The sequence below is a fragment of the Dasypus novemcinctus genome, chromosome 26 (genome assembly GCF_030445035.2).
Source record: "Dasypus novemcinctus isolate mDasNov1 chromosome 26, mDasNov1.1.hap2, whole genome shotgun sequence".
NCBI classification, from domain to species: Eukaryota; Metazoa; Chordata; class Mammalia; order Cingulata; family Dasypodidae; genus Dasypus; species Dasypus novemcinctus.
This window is the reverse complement of record NC_080698.1, coordinates 10,594,061-10,607,351: the sequence shown is the minus strand read 5'-3', so window position 1 is coordinate 10,607,351 and position 13,291 is coordinate 10,594,061. Positions and strand designations below refer to the sequence as shown.

Sequence of the window (13,291 nt, the reverse complement as noted above, 5' to 3'; positions counted from 1 at the left end):
CTGGGACCTCGAGGACCCGAGAGGCTCCTCGAAGGGGCTGACTAGGCAGGTGCCGGGTGGGGGCTGCGGACCCGGGAGGAGGCGACCCTGTGAAAGAGGAACACGAGGAGGAGAGGGGGCTGGGAGGCGCGAACCGGTCTCCGTGAGGGGCCCTGCGCAAGAAGGGCGCGCCCGCAGAGCCAAGACAGGCCGCGAGGCGGAGGAGGTGGGAGGAACAGGCCGGGCAGGGGGCGCCTGGGGGGCGGGGCCTGGTGGGATGCGGGCCAATGAGCAGGCGCTGGGCGGGGCGAGAGCCGAGGCGGGGCGAGAGCCGAGGCCGGCCTCGCGCGGGGCTGGGTGGCGCTGTGGCGGGCGCTGGGGTTCCACCGCGGGCACCCGGGATAGGGCCTTCTGGGCGGGGCGCGCCGTGCCGCGCCGAGCCTTGGCGTTAGGGACAGGGCCGGGCGGGTCCTGACTCACGGGCTGTCGCCTGGGCTTATCTCCCACGGGGCCTGTCCGGGGAGCTATCTGTCCCCCAAGCCCCATCCCCGCTCTGCTCACTGGCGCCTCGCTGTGGCCTCTGCTTGCCTCCCCGGCTGCCTAGGACCTCGTAGGCTCAAACTCCACCCAGAACCAGAGATCTTTCAGTGAAAAGATTTCCCAGGGGAGATGAATTTGGACAGGCAAGCTACCCTGCCTGTAGACTGAATAGTTAACTGGGGCAGCGAGACCTGGACAGAATTGCAGGCCTGGCTGCAGTTAGCAGCTACCTCCCCCAAGCCTGGCCGATCTTCCACCCTTTAGGGCCCTGTGCCCCACCTTGCCTGTGATGGAGACCCTACCTGCCTGGTCTACAGCTTCCCTTTCTCCATCAACCACGTGGGCCTAGTTAAGTGGCCCACTTCCTGAGGCCACTTCTATTTATGTGCAGTGTCCCCACAAGGCCAGACCCAGGAGCAGAAAGTGACCCTGGCCACCGACTGGGGTGGAAAGGTAGGAAACTGGAATGTTCATTACAGTGTTGTTTATGATTGGAAAACTGGAAATGTGGCCCTGTTCCGCAAGGTGTGTGCTGGCTGGACATTGGAGGATGAACATGAAAGTACTAGGAAAGAGCAAGGAGAAACAAATGAGCTGCTGTACCTTCCGGCTTCTGTTTTAAAAGAGTAGAGAAACAAACAAGAAGGAAGGGCATGCATCAAGATGTTGGGGGGGGGGGGGGCGGGGGCGCTGAGGCTAGGCTGATAGTCCTTTTTTTGAAAATCAGCATTTTGTAAGTTTTCAAGCAACTGGGTAATTCTGGTAAGGAGGTGGGCCTGACTGAGGAAGGACTGAGGTCTGGGCAGCCCCAAGAAATGGAGGTTGGAGTGGGCGGAGCTAGGCCTGGAGAGCATGGTGTAGGGCTTCTTGGTAGCACCAGGGGGCAGCACCTGCTCGCCTGGCTCCCAGAAAGCTGGGTGTGTAGCTTGACACCCACAGGTTGTGGAGGATCTGCCCCTGAACAGTCTGCGCAGTGAGCTGCTCCCTCCAGCTCCAAGCTTGGGACCTTTCCTCTGGCGCCTTGGAGGGCCAGCTGTGTCTGGCCGGCTTGGTGTGGACATCACCTCTACATCTTTGCCCTTTCACCCTTTTCCCTTGACGCTTGAACACAGGATCGTCACAAATATGTGGATGTACTCCAGCTCAAACCTCTGCACTGAGGAGGAAGCATTCCCATTTCAGAAACCAGCCCAGAGACAGTCTGTAGGTCGTTTATATCAAGTCCTTTTATTCTGATACCACAGAATCACCTGGTCACAATACAGGGGGAGAGGGACACTGAAGTACCACGAGTTCTCACAAAGCACAGGAGGACAGCACACAGTTCACAAGGTCATATGGAGGACTCGGGTCATTGCACTTACAACTGTAAACTTGTTTGTTTGACTTTGTACAGCACTCTTCCCCTCTCAGATAAAGGAGAGAAGGAAAGAGGGAAAGAAAGGAAGGGAGAGAGGAAGGGGGAAGCAAAAACAAGACATGTAAGCTAGCAGCGGGGAAAGGCGTTGGGCGGCCACCACTCTCCGGGGCACTGCACTTAGAGAAGAGGAGCTGGGTGGACCGCAGAGGCTGAGTGAGACGGACAAGCACGCACACACACACTCGCACATGTTCACATGCACACGCACATCATGTCTCGTGACTTCCCCGGTTCTCCAGGGCCACCCCAGCGTACATGACGGCAGGGCTGCTGGTACCCAGGGAAACGGAGATGGCATCCCCAGGGAGTTTCAGTGGCTTAGGCCCATCCCTCCGGTTCTGTCAGAATCCACGCTGACAAGGATTTACAGCATGGGCCCGGGCGGGGGAGGGTGCGGGCAGCAGGGCAGGCCCGCACTGCCATGGCAGAGGATCCACCTGGGGAACTCCCTGCGGGCTCCCGAAGACAGCGCCACTGTGGTTCCCAAGCCCCCACGCTGTGCCCAGAGGCTGGGGGTGGGACCGGCTGTGAAGGGGTGCCCCGGGCCCTGAAAGAGGCAGAGGAGGCAATGCCCTTGCTCGTGTTGCTGGGGCGGGGGAGGTAGGGAAAGGCCTGGCCGGCATCCTAGAGACTCCGTGCCCATGTGAAGACGTGCCTGTTGCTCTCCATTGCCCAAGGCACCGAATGCTGGCCCCTCGGCTTTTGGCTGCAGTGCCCTGGGGCCACAGCAGCATCCACACAAGGCCTGGGACACCCATGGCCCAGAGACCTGCTCCAGCCACCTTCACAGAGGAGGATGACGGGTCCTGTGTCGAGGAGAGTGGTGAGGGGCTAGCAGACGTCACAAGTTTCAGACTCGGAAGGCTTGACCAGAGAGGAAGTTTGCTGAGAAGTCAACACCTTCGAGCCTGAGATGGGCAGGCTGGAGGCTGCCTTGCTGCCATCTCTCCTCCTCTTCCCTGGTCCTGGCCCGTGCCCTGGCCTTCAGTGGAGAGGACTACTGCCCTGGTCCCTCCAGTATCCAGCCCCACACAAACCTGGCCTGGGTGACCGAGGTGCTTGGCCACAGCCTCCTCAGTCCTTGCTCAGATGACCTCAGTGGACCCAGGCCTGATGGCTGGTGGGAGGTGGGTGTCCTGTGTCCAACACCAAGGTTGGCAGCCTCCTGTCTCATCCACAGCTGCTGCAAGTGGGCCAGGATCCCCCCGTGTAGGGGCATATAGACCTTTTAGGAAAGCATGAGGAATGGGGACCCCTGAGGAATGCATGGTGCAAACCAGAGCACTCTGCAGGAGGGCCAGGCTGTAGGGGGCCAGGCAGCTACTGCTGGCTGCACTCTGAAGCTCTGGGACCTCAGGAGCTGGAAACAGTGGCAGATTGGAGCTTTGGAGATGGGGTGGGCAGGGAGGGTAGGCCCCAGGGACAGATCCAGAGAGGACCACACAGAACCTTCCGTTTTGCTATTGAGAAGCTTCCCAAGAAACACAGCTTAAAGCCATTGTCCCTGTGCTCTGGTCCCAGATGGCACTGTCAGCTGTCCTCGCCACAAGCGCCAAAGGCCCAGCTCTTCCTGAGTGCCCTTCAGCCCCCTGGCCCCAGCCCAGATCTCCTGGATCACAGACCTCTGAGCGTCCCAGCCACAGAGGAGCGGCATGGAGCAGGTTTAGCAGCAGCTGGGGGCGGCAGGACACGGCCAGGCCTTGCCCTGGACCTCCACCTCTCTGGCCACCCATGCAGCCCAGCTCTGCCCCTGAGCAGTACCCAGCTGGGAAGGGGCAGCCAGAGGCCCTTGGCTCAGGGCTGGGGTAGGAGGGGGAGTGACATACAGATAGGAATCCTATAGAAAACTTCCAGAATGTTCACGCACATGCATCCTGTGCGGGCTCCCACCAGCATTATCTCCTCAAGGGACTCCTCCTCACCTGCCTGTTTTGGACAAAGAGACCTGCAGGGGCAGGTGGGGTCCTGCACTGCCCGCCCCCAGCCTAGCATGCTCAGGCAACAATCCCAGCAGCTCCTCCCGAGCTCGCGCAGAGCTCAGCCAGAAGCACTCCTGAAGGAGAGGTTCTGAGACAAAGAGAACTCCAAGCAAGAGGGTCGAGCATTTAAAATGGATGAAATCGTGCAAAGAGGCTGTGAGCTGTGCATGCTCTGCTGCAGGACAGGCGGAGACTCACCTGGCAGCAGCGAGTCCTGCCACAGGTCAAACATGCCACAGACTGAGAACTTCACACACACGGGGGGAGCAGTGGGGAGGGGCGGGGATATGAGCATATCTGTCCAGTTTCTCAACTGCATGTTTGCAATTAAATCCTTATACATAACACGGAATTTATTAAATATTAACAGTTGTCTTTGAGGGTTTATATTTCATTGCATAGACATTAGAGATGAGACTTGTGGTTGTGCCCAAGATGAAGAGAGGCCTCCGAGGGCAGGGCCCTGTGGAGGAATGCCGCCAGCCCGCCAGGGGGACGGCGGGCTCCCTGCTCCCCGGCCCCCCATCGCCACCGGGCTCTGGACCCTCCCCTTGGCTGGCAGAAACCCTGGCTCCCCTGCTCTGAGCACGCTCACTGGTGATGGCTTAAGAAGGACTAGAGTTGCACGGTAAACAGAGGCGGGCTGAGGGGCCTCCCGAGGCCTCGCCCGGGGTTGTGCTCTTGGTGACCTGCTGCCCACTATTGCTGCTAAGTCAGCATTTTCCCTGTGCTGAGCAGGGGCAGAGCAGAGAGGAAAAGCCGAACCATCAGTCCCAAGGTGGCGGTGGAGGGGAGAGGCAAGGGGGCGAGCAGAGAGAAGAGAGAAAGGAGGAGAAAGAGAGAAACAAAAGAGAAATGTTTATGAGGTATACACGTAAATCAAACTGGAATGATTAAGGCTGTTCTCGAAATCAAAAGAAATCCCCAGGTGGACGGATGAGGAGCCGGCTGATCAGGACAATGGCGGTGCCGCTGGGATGCTCACGATGGCTGGGGGGGGGATGGCTTTGAGGTGGTGGCAGGCGTGCTGGCACGCCGCCACCCACGGGCTGGGAGAAGCCTCAGCCGGCGCCCACGCTGCTTTTCGGTGCTATGGCCTCTAATTTCAGCGATGAGACAGTGTTAGGTCCTAGTGTTTGTCAAGTTGGCCACGTGGAGGTTTGCTCCACTGTCACCCAGAAGGCAGGGTGAGGGGGGCAGGGCCTTGTGGCCACAGAGGGCTCTGGGCCAGCTGGAATGTGAAGGAAATGGAGCCTGAAGCCCCAGCCCTCAGTCCAAGCCCCTCTCCAAGGCTGTGGAAAAACTTCTGGTAGGCAGAGGGAGGGCTGCATCCGTCCAAAGTGGGAAAGTGTGCCCAAACTCTGTGTATAACGCATGCAAGTCTGGCCTGCCAGGCCGCGGGAGGGCGGCTGTGGGAAGATGGCGAGATGGCCGCAGCGGCAGGTTTCGGGAGAGGGCTCCTCCCTCCCAGTGGCGGCTGGGCCTTGGATGTGGTGCCCTGAGGAGAGCAGGGTTTCTGGAAAGACAATCAAAGGCCCCCCCCGGGCCATCAGTCGTGCTTGTCCAGCAGATGCTTCGCTTCACCCAGGCAACTGCTGTTAGAAAGCATCCTGTCCTCAGCTGAGCAGCTGCCTGCTGCGCCCCACCCGGTGTGAGTCTTTGGGCCAAGGGTTTGCCAGATTGTAGATGCTTGGAAGAGAAGAGGGAGGGAGGGAATAAGGAAAGAGGAGAGAAAGAAGGAGCTTGTCAAGAAGCATGGACCGCTGCTTTCCACCCTCAGCCATGTGCCTGCAGTCCCCCCACACACACATGAGCTCCCACACCACTGAGGCCTGGGGAGGTGGGTGCTGGGGCCCAGTTAAGGTCAGAGAAAAGGAAAGAAAGAAGACAGGTCGGCCAGGAAAGGACATTTCTTTTTTTCTGTTACAAATACTGCCTTTTGTCTTGCTTGAGAATGAAGTAGGTGGAATTTTGTTTAAATTGACAAGACTCTCCCTGCCCATGCTTCTCCCAGCCACCTCTGAATCAGCCACAAAAGCCATCAGGAGAGGGACATTCATAGGAACACTTGGCCCAATCCTTAGCCCAATGCCAAAACCTGAGGGAAATTTAACCATAAAGTCCGTGGTCTCAGTGGCCCACCTGTGCCTTGTGGCAGGACCGAGAACAAGGCCATGCCTGTGGCTCTTTCCCTCCGCAGGGAGTGAGCCCTGGCCCCAAACGCAAGGCTGGTCCTCCTTGAACCTGGGCCGTGGCTACACTTCCCCCGCCTCACCCCGGTACCACTTCTGACTGCACATCTGTTCCAGGGCAACTCTGAGCAGGAAAGCGGCAGGGAGCCTGCTGTCGTGGGTTGGGGACAGGAAGAGCGCCAGGGGCACTGCACTGTGCTGCCGAGACTGGACTCGTGCTGTGCTCTTTACTTTGACCAACGGAGCCCACCCCAGCTGTCTCCTACCCCTCCCCAGGCTGCGGCTCTAGCCAGGTTGGCCTTCTGCCGAACCCTGGCACCCAGCAGTCTAGCCCCGGCGTCAGAACCTCTGCGGCACTGTCCCCTCACCTGGACACGTCCACAGCAGCCTTACCCCCTCCTTCAAGCTTCACCTCAGCCGCCTTCAGCGCTGACCCTGTTCCCTAGGGCAGCCCCCTGCCCCCAGACCCTGCTTCATTGGCTTCATGGCACTTATCACCTCCAGAAATTAGCTTTTTAAATTGAACTTAATTTTTTTTTTAAACTTTTTAATTCTCTGTCTCCTTTCAGGGACTGTCAGCTTCGGAGGGCAGGGACTTGGTTTTGCTGCCTGCTATGTCCCCAGTGCCAGGAACAGGGCCCACACATCCCTGAGGCTTGACAAACGTCTGCTGAGTAAATGAAGGCGAGGCTGGGGCTCGAGCCTGGCAGCCCCAGCGCTGCTCCTCCCCAGAGGCGCAGCCCCGGAGACGCCGCTCCGCTCCTTCCCTGCGCAAGCTGGCCCGGCCAGGGCAAGGGCACATGCTGGCCCCAGGGCTCCCTCGAAGCCACCTGCTGGCTGTCTGGCCCTGCCCCAGACGCCCACTGTGAGAAGCACCCAAACCTCCATACCCCCAACCCCCAGAAATGGCAGAGGAGGGGAAGGGGGGCCTCCGGGGCGATGGGATGGAGGAGGTCCAGAGCAGCGCTGGGCCCAGCCCCCTCCCAGCTATCCTGGGGGCTGTCCCTCTTTCTTCCCCATCAGGGGCAGGGCCAGGGCCAGGGAAGGCTCCAGAAGGGGGTTTCCTCACCTGCCTTGGCCTCCGCAGCCCTGACGGAGCTAGGCTTCTATCCTGAAGCCCTTTCACTCTCTTCCTGGGCTGAGACCACCTGGCTGGCCTTCCTTTCTTCTCTGTCCCTTTCCTGCCTGCCCCTGCACTTATTCTCCTTTTCCACCTTGCAGGCCATGAGCTCAGCCTGGCAAGAAAGGAACGTCTTGACTTCATGCCCCGCGTGCTAAGGCTTTGCAGGGGTCTGGGACCACAGCCCCTCTCAACCAGCTGGAGCAAAGGCATCTGCTCCGGGCATCAGGGAAGGGGCCACGGGCCACCACCCTCTAGCCAGGATGGCTTTGGATCCCGCACCCAGCATACAGACCCTGAGGGTGGGACACAGTTGGCCTCAGTGGGCCCTTCCCCAAGGTTAGGGTCTGAGTCACTTGCTTCCAGCTGAGCTCAGTGAACCCGGCCTCCTGAGGCGCTGCTGGGCCTGTCGCAGCCGAAGGAGGCCCATCAGAGCCCCCGTCGCTCACACTTGCAGGAGGGGGGTGGCTCTGACGGGCCAGGCCTGGCTTCTGTACCCGACTCCCCGTCCCACTCCACCGGGGTCCCGACACTCACTGTTATACGCAGAGTCCAGAGCTGCGCCCAGGCCTCTGACTCCAGAGATTTTTCCACAGCAATGACGTCATCTTCCTTCATCTCCTGAGGAACCTGCAGAACGTGGAGAAAGGAGGGCTGGGGAGGCGCCGCAGAGGGGGCTGCATCCATAGCCCAAGGGCAGAGAAGAGCCCTGTGGAGAAGGATGAGTGGCCCCTGGCTTTCCTTCTCTGGGGGCTCTAGCGACCTGGCCCTACTTTAGGGGCTCTGCGCACAGTTTCCCTCCCCTTCCTCTCCCAGGCGTAGGAGAAGGCGCTGCTGCTCTGGCTGCACCACCCGGCGAAGGCTGGCCTCCTCCCAGAGACGCCTTAGGACTTCGAGCCCCCCATGCCACCACCTCAGGCCCTCAAGCCTTTCCCAGGGGCGCTGGGCCCAGGCCGCTGAGACTCACCCTGCAGGGCGTGGTCACCAGAACGAGGAAAATTTTTTGCCAAAAGCAGAGACGGCTGTGACACAGAAAGAAGAGAGAGGTGTCGGAAAGCAGGCCAGACCCCCCCAGTCAGGGCCCTTCGGGCGTAGCAGAGCCAAGCTCAGCTCGAGGGGCAGGGACCCCTGGAGACCTGGGCCCCTGGGCTGGCCCCTGGCAAGGTGACCGAGTCTGGAGCCATCCTCCAACCCAACCTCCCCCGGGCAGGGCCCAGCCCCGCGCCATGCCCTGGCCGTACCTTCCGTTAGTTTGCCTGCTTGCTCTGCTGCCCCTCCGGGCAGGATCTTGGAGAGCACGCTCTCCCCCTCAGCGCCCGGCTGGCCGGCAGGCGCCCCTGGGGTTCCGGCAGGCCTGGCGCCAGCCTTCGTGCCTAAAGTCAGAGAATGTGCCCTCAGGAGCCATCCTGGCCTGGCTCCGCAGGGCCAGGGGCAGGGGCGGGGCAAGCGGCCCGTGGGGGTGGGAACCCAGGTCCCCCGTGAACTGGGAGAGTGGGGAGCAGGGCAGGGCGGATAAAGAGGGGCAGAGAAGGAGCGGGCCGAAGCAGAAAGAGGAGGACGAGGAAGGTAGAGAAGGAGAAAGGGAGGAAAAGGCAGAGGAGGACAAGAAGGTGAAGGGGAGAGGAAGAAGCCACAGCCCTGGTGCGCCCGGCCTCTCTGTCCCAAGGCCCCAGAGCTGGGGACCCGCTGGCCATGGCTTGCTCGAAGCCCAGACTGCTGGGGAGGTCTGCAGCCCCCTGGCACCTCCTCAGGGAGCCATGAGGGCATGCGGTGGGGGGAGCCCAGGAAACGGGGTGGGGGTGGGTTAATGGGGCAGCCAGGTACTCCCAGGTATTCTGGGGCATGGCGGGGGGAGGGCTGGGGCTGGGCTTACCTGCAGGTCCAGGTCCGGGTGGTGGCTGGGCCTGGGGAGGCCTCCCCTGCTGCGGGGCCTTGGCTGTCCCTTTGGAGCCGTTGGCCTGCTCCGCCCGAGGCTGCAACACAGAGTCCACGGCTGAGATGCCACCCACGACCCCTCATGCTCAGCCAGCAGCGAAGGGGCAGCCCCAGCGCAGTCCCGGCGCCCGCTCCGGGCAGGAGCCACGCGCTGGGGCCCTACTCACCGCTCCTGCCGGCGGGGGGCCCGTGGCCATCGCAGGGCCCGGCTGAGGCTTCCCTGCCTGCTGGCTGGCGGCGGGGGCCGGGCCCCGGGCGGCCGGCTGGCTCTGTGGCTGCAGCCGACCCTGTGGCGGGGCCTGCTGGGGGTGCTGGGGCCCGAGACTTGGCTGCTGCTGCTGCGGCGGCTGTGGCTGGCGCGGCGCTGCCGCTGAGGGCGGCTGCCGGGAGAGTGGCGGCTGCGACTGCTGTGGCCCTGGTGGTGGCTGCCGACCTGGCGGCTGCGGCTGCGGCTGGGGCTCTGGCTTTGGCTGTGGTGCGGGGGGCCCGGCGTGGGCCTGCCGCGAGCCCTTCTTGCTGTCGGGGGCGTGATGGTAGGCCGAAGGAACACGGGGTTGCTGGGCGTACTCCGCAGGGCTGGGGTACCCCAGTGGACCCTTCTTCTGCGCAGCCGGGGCAGGGCTGAGCTGAGGCTGGGACCGGCCTTCGTGGCGACCCGGGTCCCGAACGTGCGGCTTGGTGGCACGCCGGCCTGGGTCCTCGCCAGCGTGCCGGCCCGAGTGCCGCCCGTGGTCGCTGTGGTGTCGGTGCTCCTTGGCGGCGGCGTGGCGGCCTGGGCCGCCCTCATCGTGCGGCCACATGCCCTCCTCGGGGGGCTCGTCGTAGTCGTGGTAGCTGTGCCGGGCAGGGCCTCGCTTCTGGGAGGAGGAAGAGGAGACTGCGTGGCCCCCGTGGTGCCTGAACCGGTCGGAGCGGGCATCCCGGGGCTTATCAAACCAGTCTGTCTCCTCCTGGCCCAGGTGATATGCTTCAGAGACCAAAAACAGAACATGGTCAAGCCCCAGGCCGGCCGAGGGGAGGCCCAGGCGAAGCCATGCAGGGAAGCCGGAGGGTGGGCGCCACGGCCCCACGCACGGCGCCGGACCCTGGGCCCACCCTCCCGCAGCCGGGGCCGGGGGTGCAGGTGGAGCGGGCAAGGAGGGCGGCCTACAGCAGGGGCCCCGCTGGGACCCAGGTCACCCCCAGCTGCCGTTACCTTCGCTGTCAGAAACCACGCAGTGGGGGTCGTCCAGGATGTAGCCCTCCTCGCGCTTGTAGGTGTGGGCCCGCGGTCCCTCCTTGACATGTTCCTGGACGTCGGGCATGGAATGGCTGGAGCAGAACTGCGGGCAGGTGTCCCCGGCGGGGAGGGCGCCCCCAGCGGGGCGGGGTCGCCCCAGCGGGCTGACGGGGCTCTCCTCTTCCGAGGCCTGGCTGCGCACGGGGGGCCGGGCGCGGCCGTGGGCCATGCTCAGGGAGGAGGGCTTGGGGCCCGCCCTCGGGAGCCGCTCCGCGGCCTCCCGCTCACGCTCGTACCCCTTGCCGCGGCCACCGAAGTCGTGGCTGGACAGCTTCTCCCCGCGGTAGGCGACCGCCGCCCGGGCCCGGCCACTCCCGCCGTTCCCGCGGTCTTCCTCATCGGCCGGGTCCCGGCCGGCCACCCCGTAGTGCCTCTGCTGCTCATACACGTTCTTTCTGAGCCCGTAGGTGATTTCATCCTGGAACTTCCTGCCCCGAGAGGCCAGGCTGCCCCCGGCTGCAGGCGGCGGGTAGGAGGCCAGGTCCGACTCCACGTCCTTGGCCTCTTCGATGGGCGAGAACTTGGAGATCTTTTGCTCCATGCCTTGCTTCCGGTGCTTGCTGCGCTTTGAGGAGATGGCCGCGGGGGCCAGGCTCTTGGAGGGGTGCTTGGGCCCCATGGGGCCCGGACCATACTTCTCCGCTCGAGGCCCGTGTCTGTAGTCGCTGTCGCCATAGTAGTGGGTGCTGGCCGGCCGGCCGTTGCCCTCCATGCTCCGGTGATGGCCACCCTTCCCCCGGGGGTCGTAGGCGTCCTCCTCGGACTCCTCCTCGCCTCTGGCATAGCAGCAGGGCATTGTGGGCCCCTCGAGAAGCCCTGGTTCTCCAGGCTCCTTCCCTGGTCGCCCCCCACTGCCTGGCCCCAGGGGCTCCAGCCGCTGGCTCTCGGGGGCGGTAGAGGGGCTGTCCTTGGTCAGCTCGCTGATGTCATCAATCATCACATAGTTTCGAGGGACATTCTGCTCCAGACTGGCGTAGTGTGCATCAGAGGAGTAGGTGGGGACGGCGCTCTGGCTCACGCTGCTGCGGTCACTGGCCCGCGGCTGCTCAGGGCTCTTGCTCTGCTCGTAGCTGCTGCTCACCGTGGGGCCACTGCAGCTGGTTTCGGAGGGCGCTGAGGACATGGCAACGCCGGGGCTGGCGATCACCTCATAGTTGGTGGGCACCTTCTGTTCCAAGTCGGCCAGCGATGTCTGGCGTGGCTTCTGGTGGGGGGCATGGCTGTCAGCCGGGCCTGGGAAAAGGGTGCTCTGTGTGGCTGGCATGGGTGCCTGGGCCGCGTAGTGGCCTGTGGGACGGAAAGCTGGCTGGCCCGACAGCCCAGGCTCGGCTGGGTAAGTGGTGCCGGGAGGAAAGGCAGGTGCTGGGTATGCGCTGGGGCCGGGATAGGAGGGTGCCTGGTGGGCTGGGAATCCGTTCTGAGTCGGCGCACCACTGCCTGCAGCGTACTGAGGGGCTGGGGGCAGGAACCGGGGCTGCTGGAAGGCAGCGGGGCCAGAGGGGGTGGCGGGAGCCGCGGCGGCAGCGGCAGGGAAGTCCACGTACTGGCCGGCGGGGGTGGTGCAGCCCTGGAGCCGCAGCTGGTTGAGCTCGCTGTCCGACAGGTAGTCACGATGCTCCCCGAGGCCTCGCAAGGGAGGGTAGTCGCGGCCGCCGCGGTCTTTGGCCAGAGACTCTTTGCGCTGAGTGATGCCCAGCTCCAGGTACTTGAGCTTGGCGTCGATCTCCTTCTCCTCCTCGTCGAGCTCCGCCTGCTTCTTGCGCAGCTTGGTGGATTCATGCTCCACCAGCCGCAGGTCCCGGTCAAGCTCCCGGAGCAGGCTGGCCTTGGTGGCAGGGACGGCGGCGGGCCCCATCAGCCCGCGCTGCAGCAGGCTGGCTGCGTACAGCTGCGGGGGGGCCTGGCCAGCCAGGGGCAGGTGAGCCTCCTCTGGAGGGGGGCTGGGTAGTGTCCGCTTCACCTTGCGGACCAGGCCGTTGGGTGGCAGCGCCGACACCTGAGACAGAGGGAAGGGCGGGCAGCTCTGAGACCCAGGGTGGCGGCGGGGGGGATGGGCCCAGGCCTGGGCTCCACCCGGTCGGTGCCTTCATCTGCTAGGCCTGCCCTGCCCACCCCGCTGGTCTTGGTTTCTCTGGCATTGAGGGAAGGCCTGCGATCATGTCACAGGCCCCCTCGGCCCCAGAGCCCCAGGGCAGTGGGGGGCAGGGGGGCAAACTCCCCTCTGTCCTGGTCTCTAGTACCTGCCTGGTGTGAGGGCTGCACACCTGGCCCTGAGGACCCTCGCCCCTCTCCCGTGGGCCTGCCACCCTCCGCCTCCTGCGGAGGTGAGCACAGTGTAGGTCTGGCTCTGGGTTTGAGTCCGGACAGCAGGTGGCAGCTGAGGGGAGGGGAGGGGTTTGCGGGCCGACTGGCTCCCTGGAGGACCACAGGGAGGGTCTCAGGTGGAGCTGCTTTCTGCCTCCCACCCCCCTCCTCCCCGAAAGCTAGGCGCCACCTGCCTGCTCTCCTCCAGCTCCCTGCACCGCCCTCGGCCAAACATCTGGGCTGCGCTCTGCTGGCCCCCAGCTCTGCCGACCCACTCCCCAACACTGTGCCCGGGGGCCCGCGGTGCATTTCCAGGTCCTCTCCAGCCTCAGCGCCAGTTACTGGCTTCCTGACCCACCCCAGGTGCTCTACACTGCCTGAAGGTCCCCCCTTTGCCTCTAGACCCTGGTCTTCCCAGAATTCCCCAGGCTTTTGTACTTCATGGACCACCCAAATCCCCAAAATACACAGGGAACTTTCCGCCTTGTCAGGTAACTACATAAAACTTTATTCATGGTAGCTGCTGAGAGTAGGGAGAGGGAA

General features: G+C 63.4%; 1 protein-coding gene and 1 long non-coding RNA gene across 3 annotated transcripts in view; one reads left to right on the top strand and one right to left on the bottom strand.

The window, feature by feature from the left end:
• Positions 1-345: 345 nt before the first annotated feature.
• Positions 346-4,293, top strand: LOC139437639 (uncharacterized). The gene is made up of 2 exons (XR_011647525.1): positions 346-972; positions 3,461-4,293. It is a non-coding gene; the product is annotated as an uncharacterized lncRNA (long non-coding RNA).
• The window catches only part of BSN (bassoon presynaptic cytomatrix protein), a 110,144-nt gene continuing 98,574 nt past the window's right edge, over positions 1,722-13,291 (bottom strand). The window contains exons 6-12 of one of the 2 annotated variants that reach the window (XM_058288921.1): positions 10,361-12,440; positions 9,333-10,132; positions 9,104-9,203; positions 8,472-8,603; positions 8,198-8,252; positions 7,768-7,860; positions 1,722-5,607 (exon numbers count right to left, since the gene is read on the bottom strand). In XM_058288921.1, the coding sequence (XP_058144904.1) occupies positions 8,212-8,252; positions 8,472-8,603; positions 9,104-9,203; positions 9,333-10,132; positions 10,361-12,440 (3,153 nt within the window). In that variant the 3' untranslated portion in view covers positions 1,722-5,607; positions 7,768-7,860; positions 8,198-8,211. The remainder of the gene's footprint in view (positions 5,608-7,767; positions 7,861-8,197; positions 8,253-8,471; positions 8,604-9,103; positions 9,204-9,332; positions 10,133-10,360; positions 12,441-13,291) is intronic. The other variant, XM_058288922.1, reaches the window with a different exon arrangement.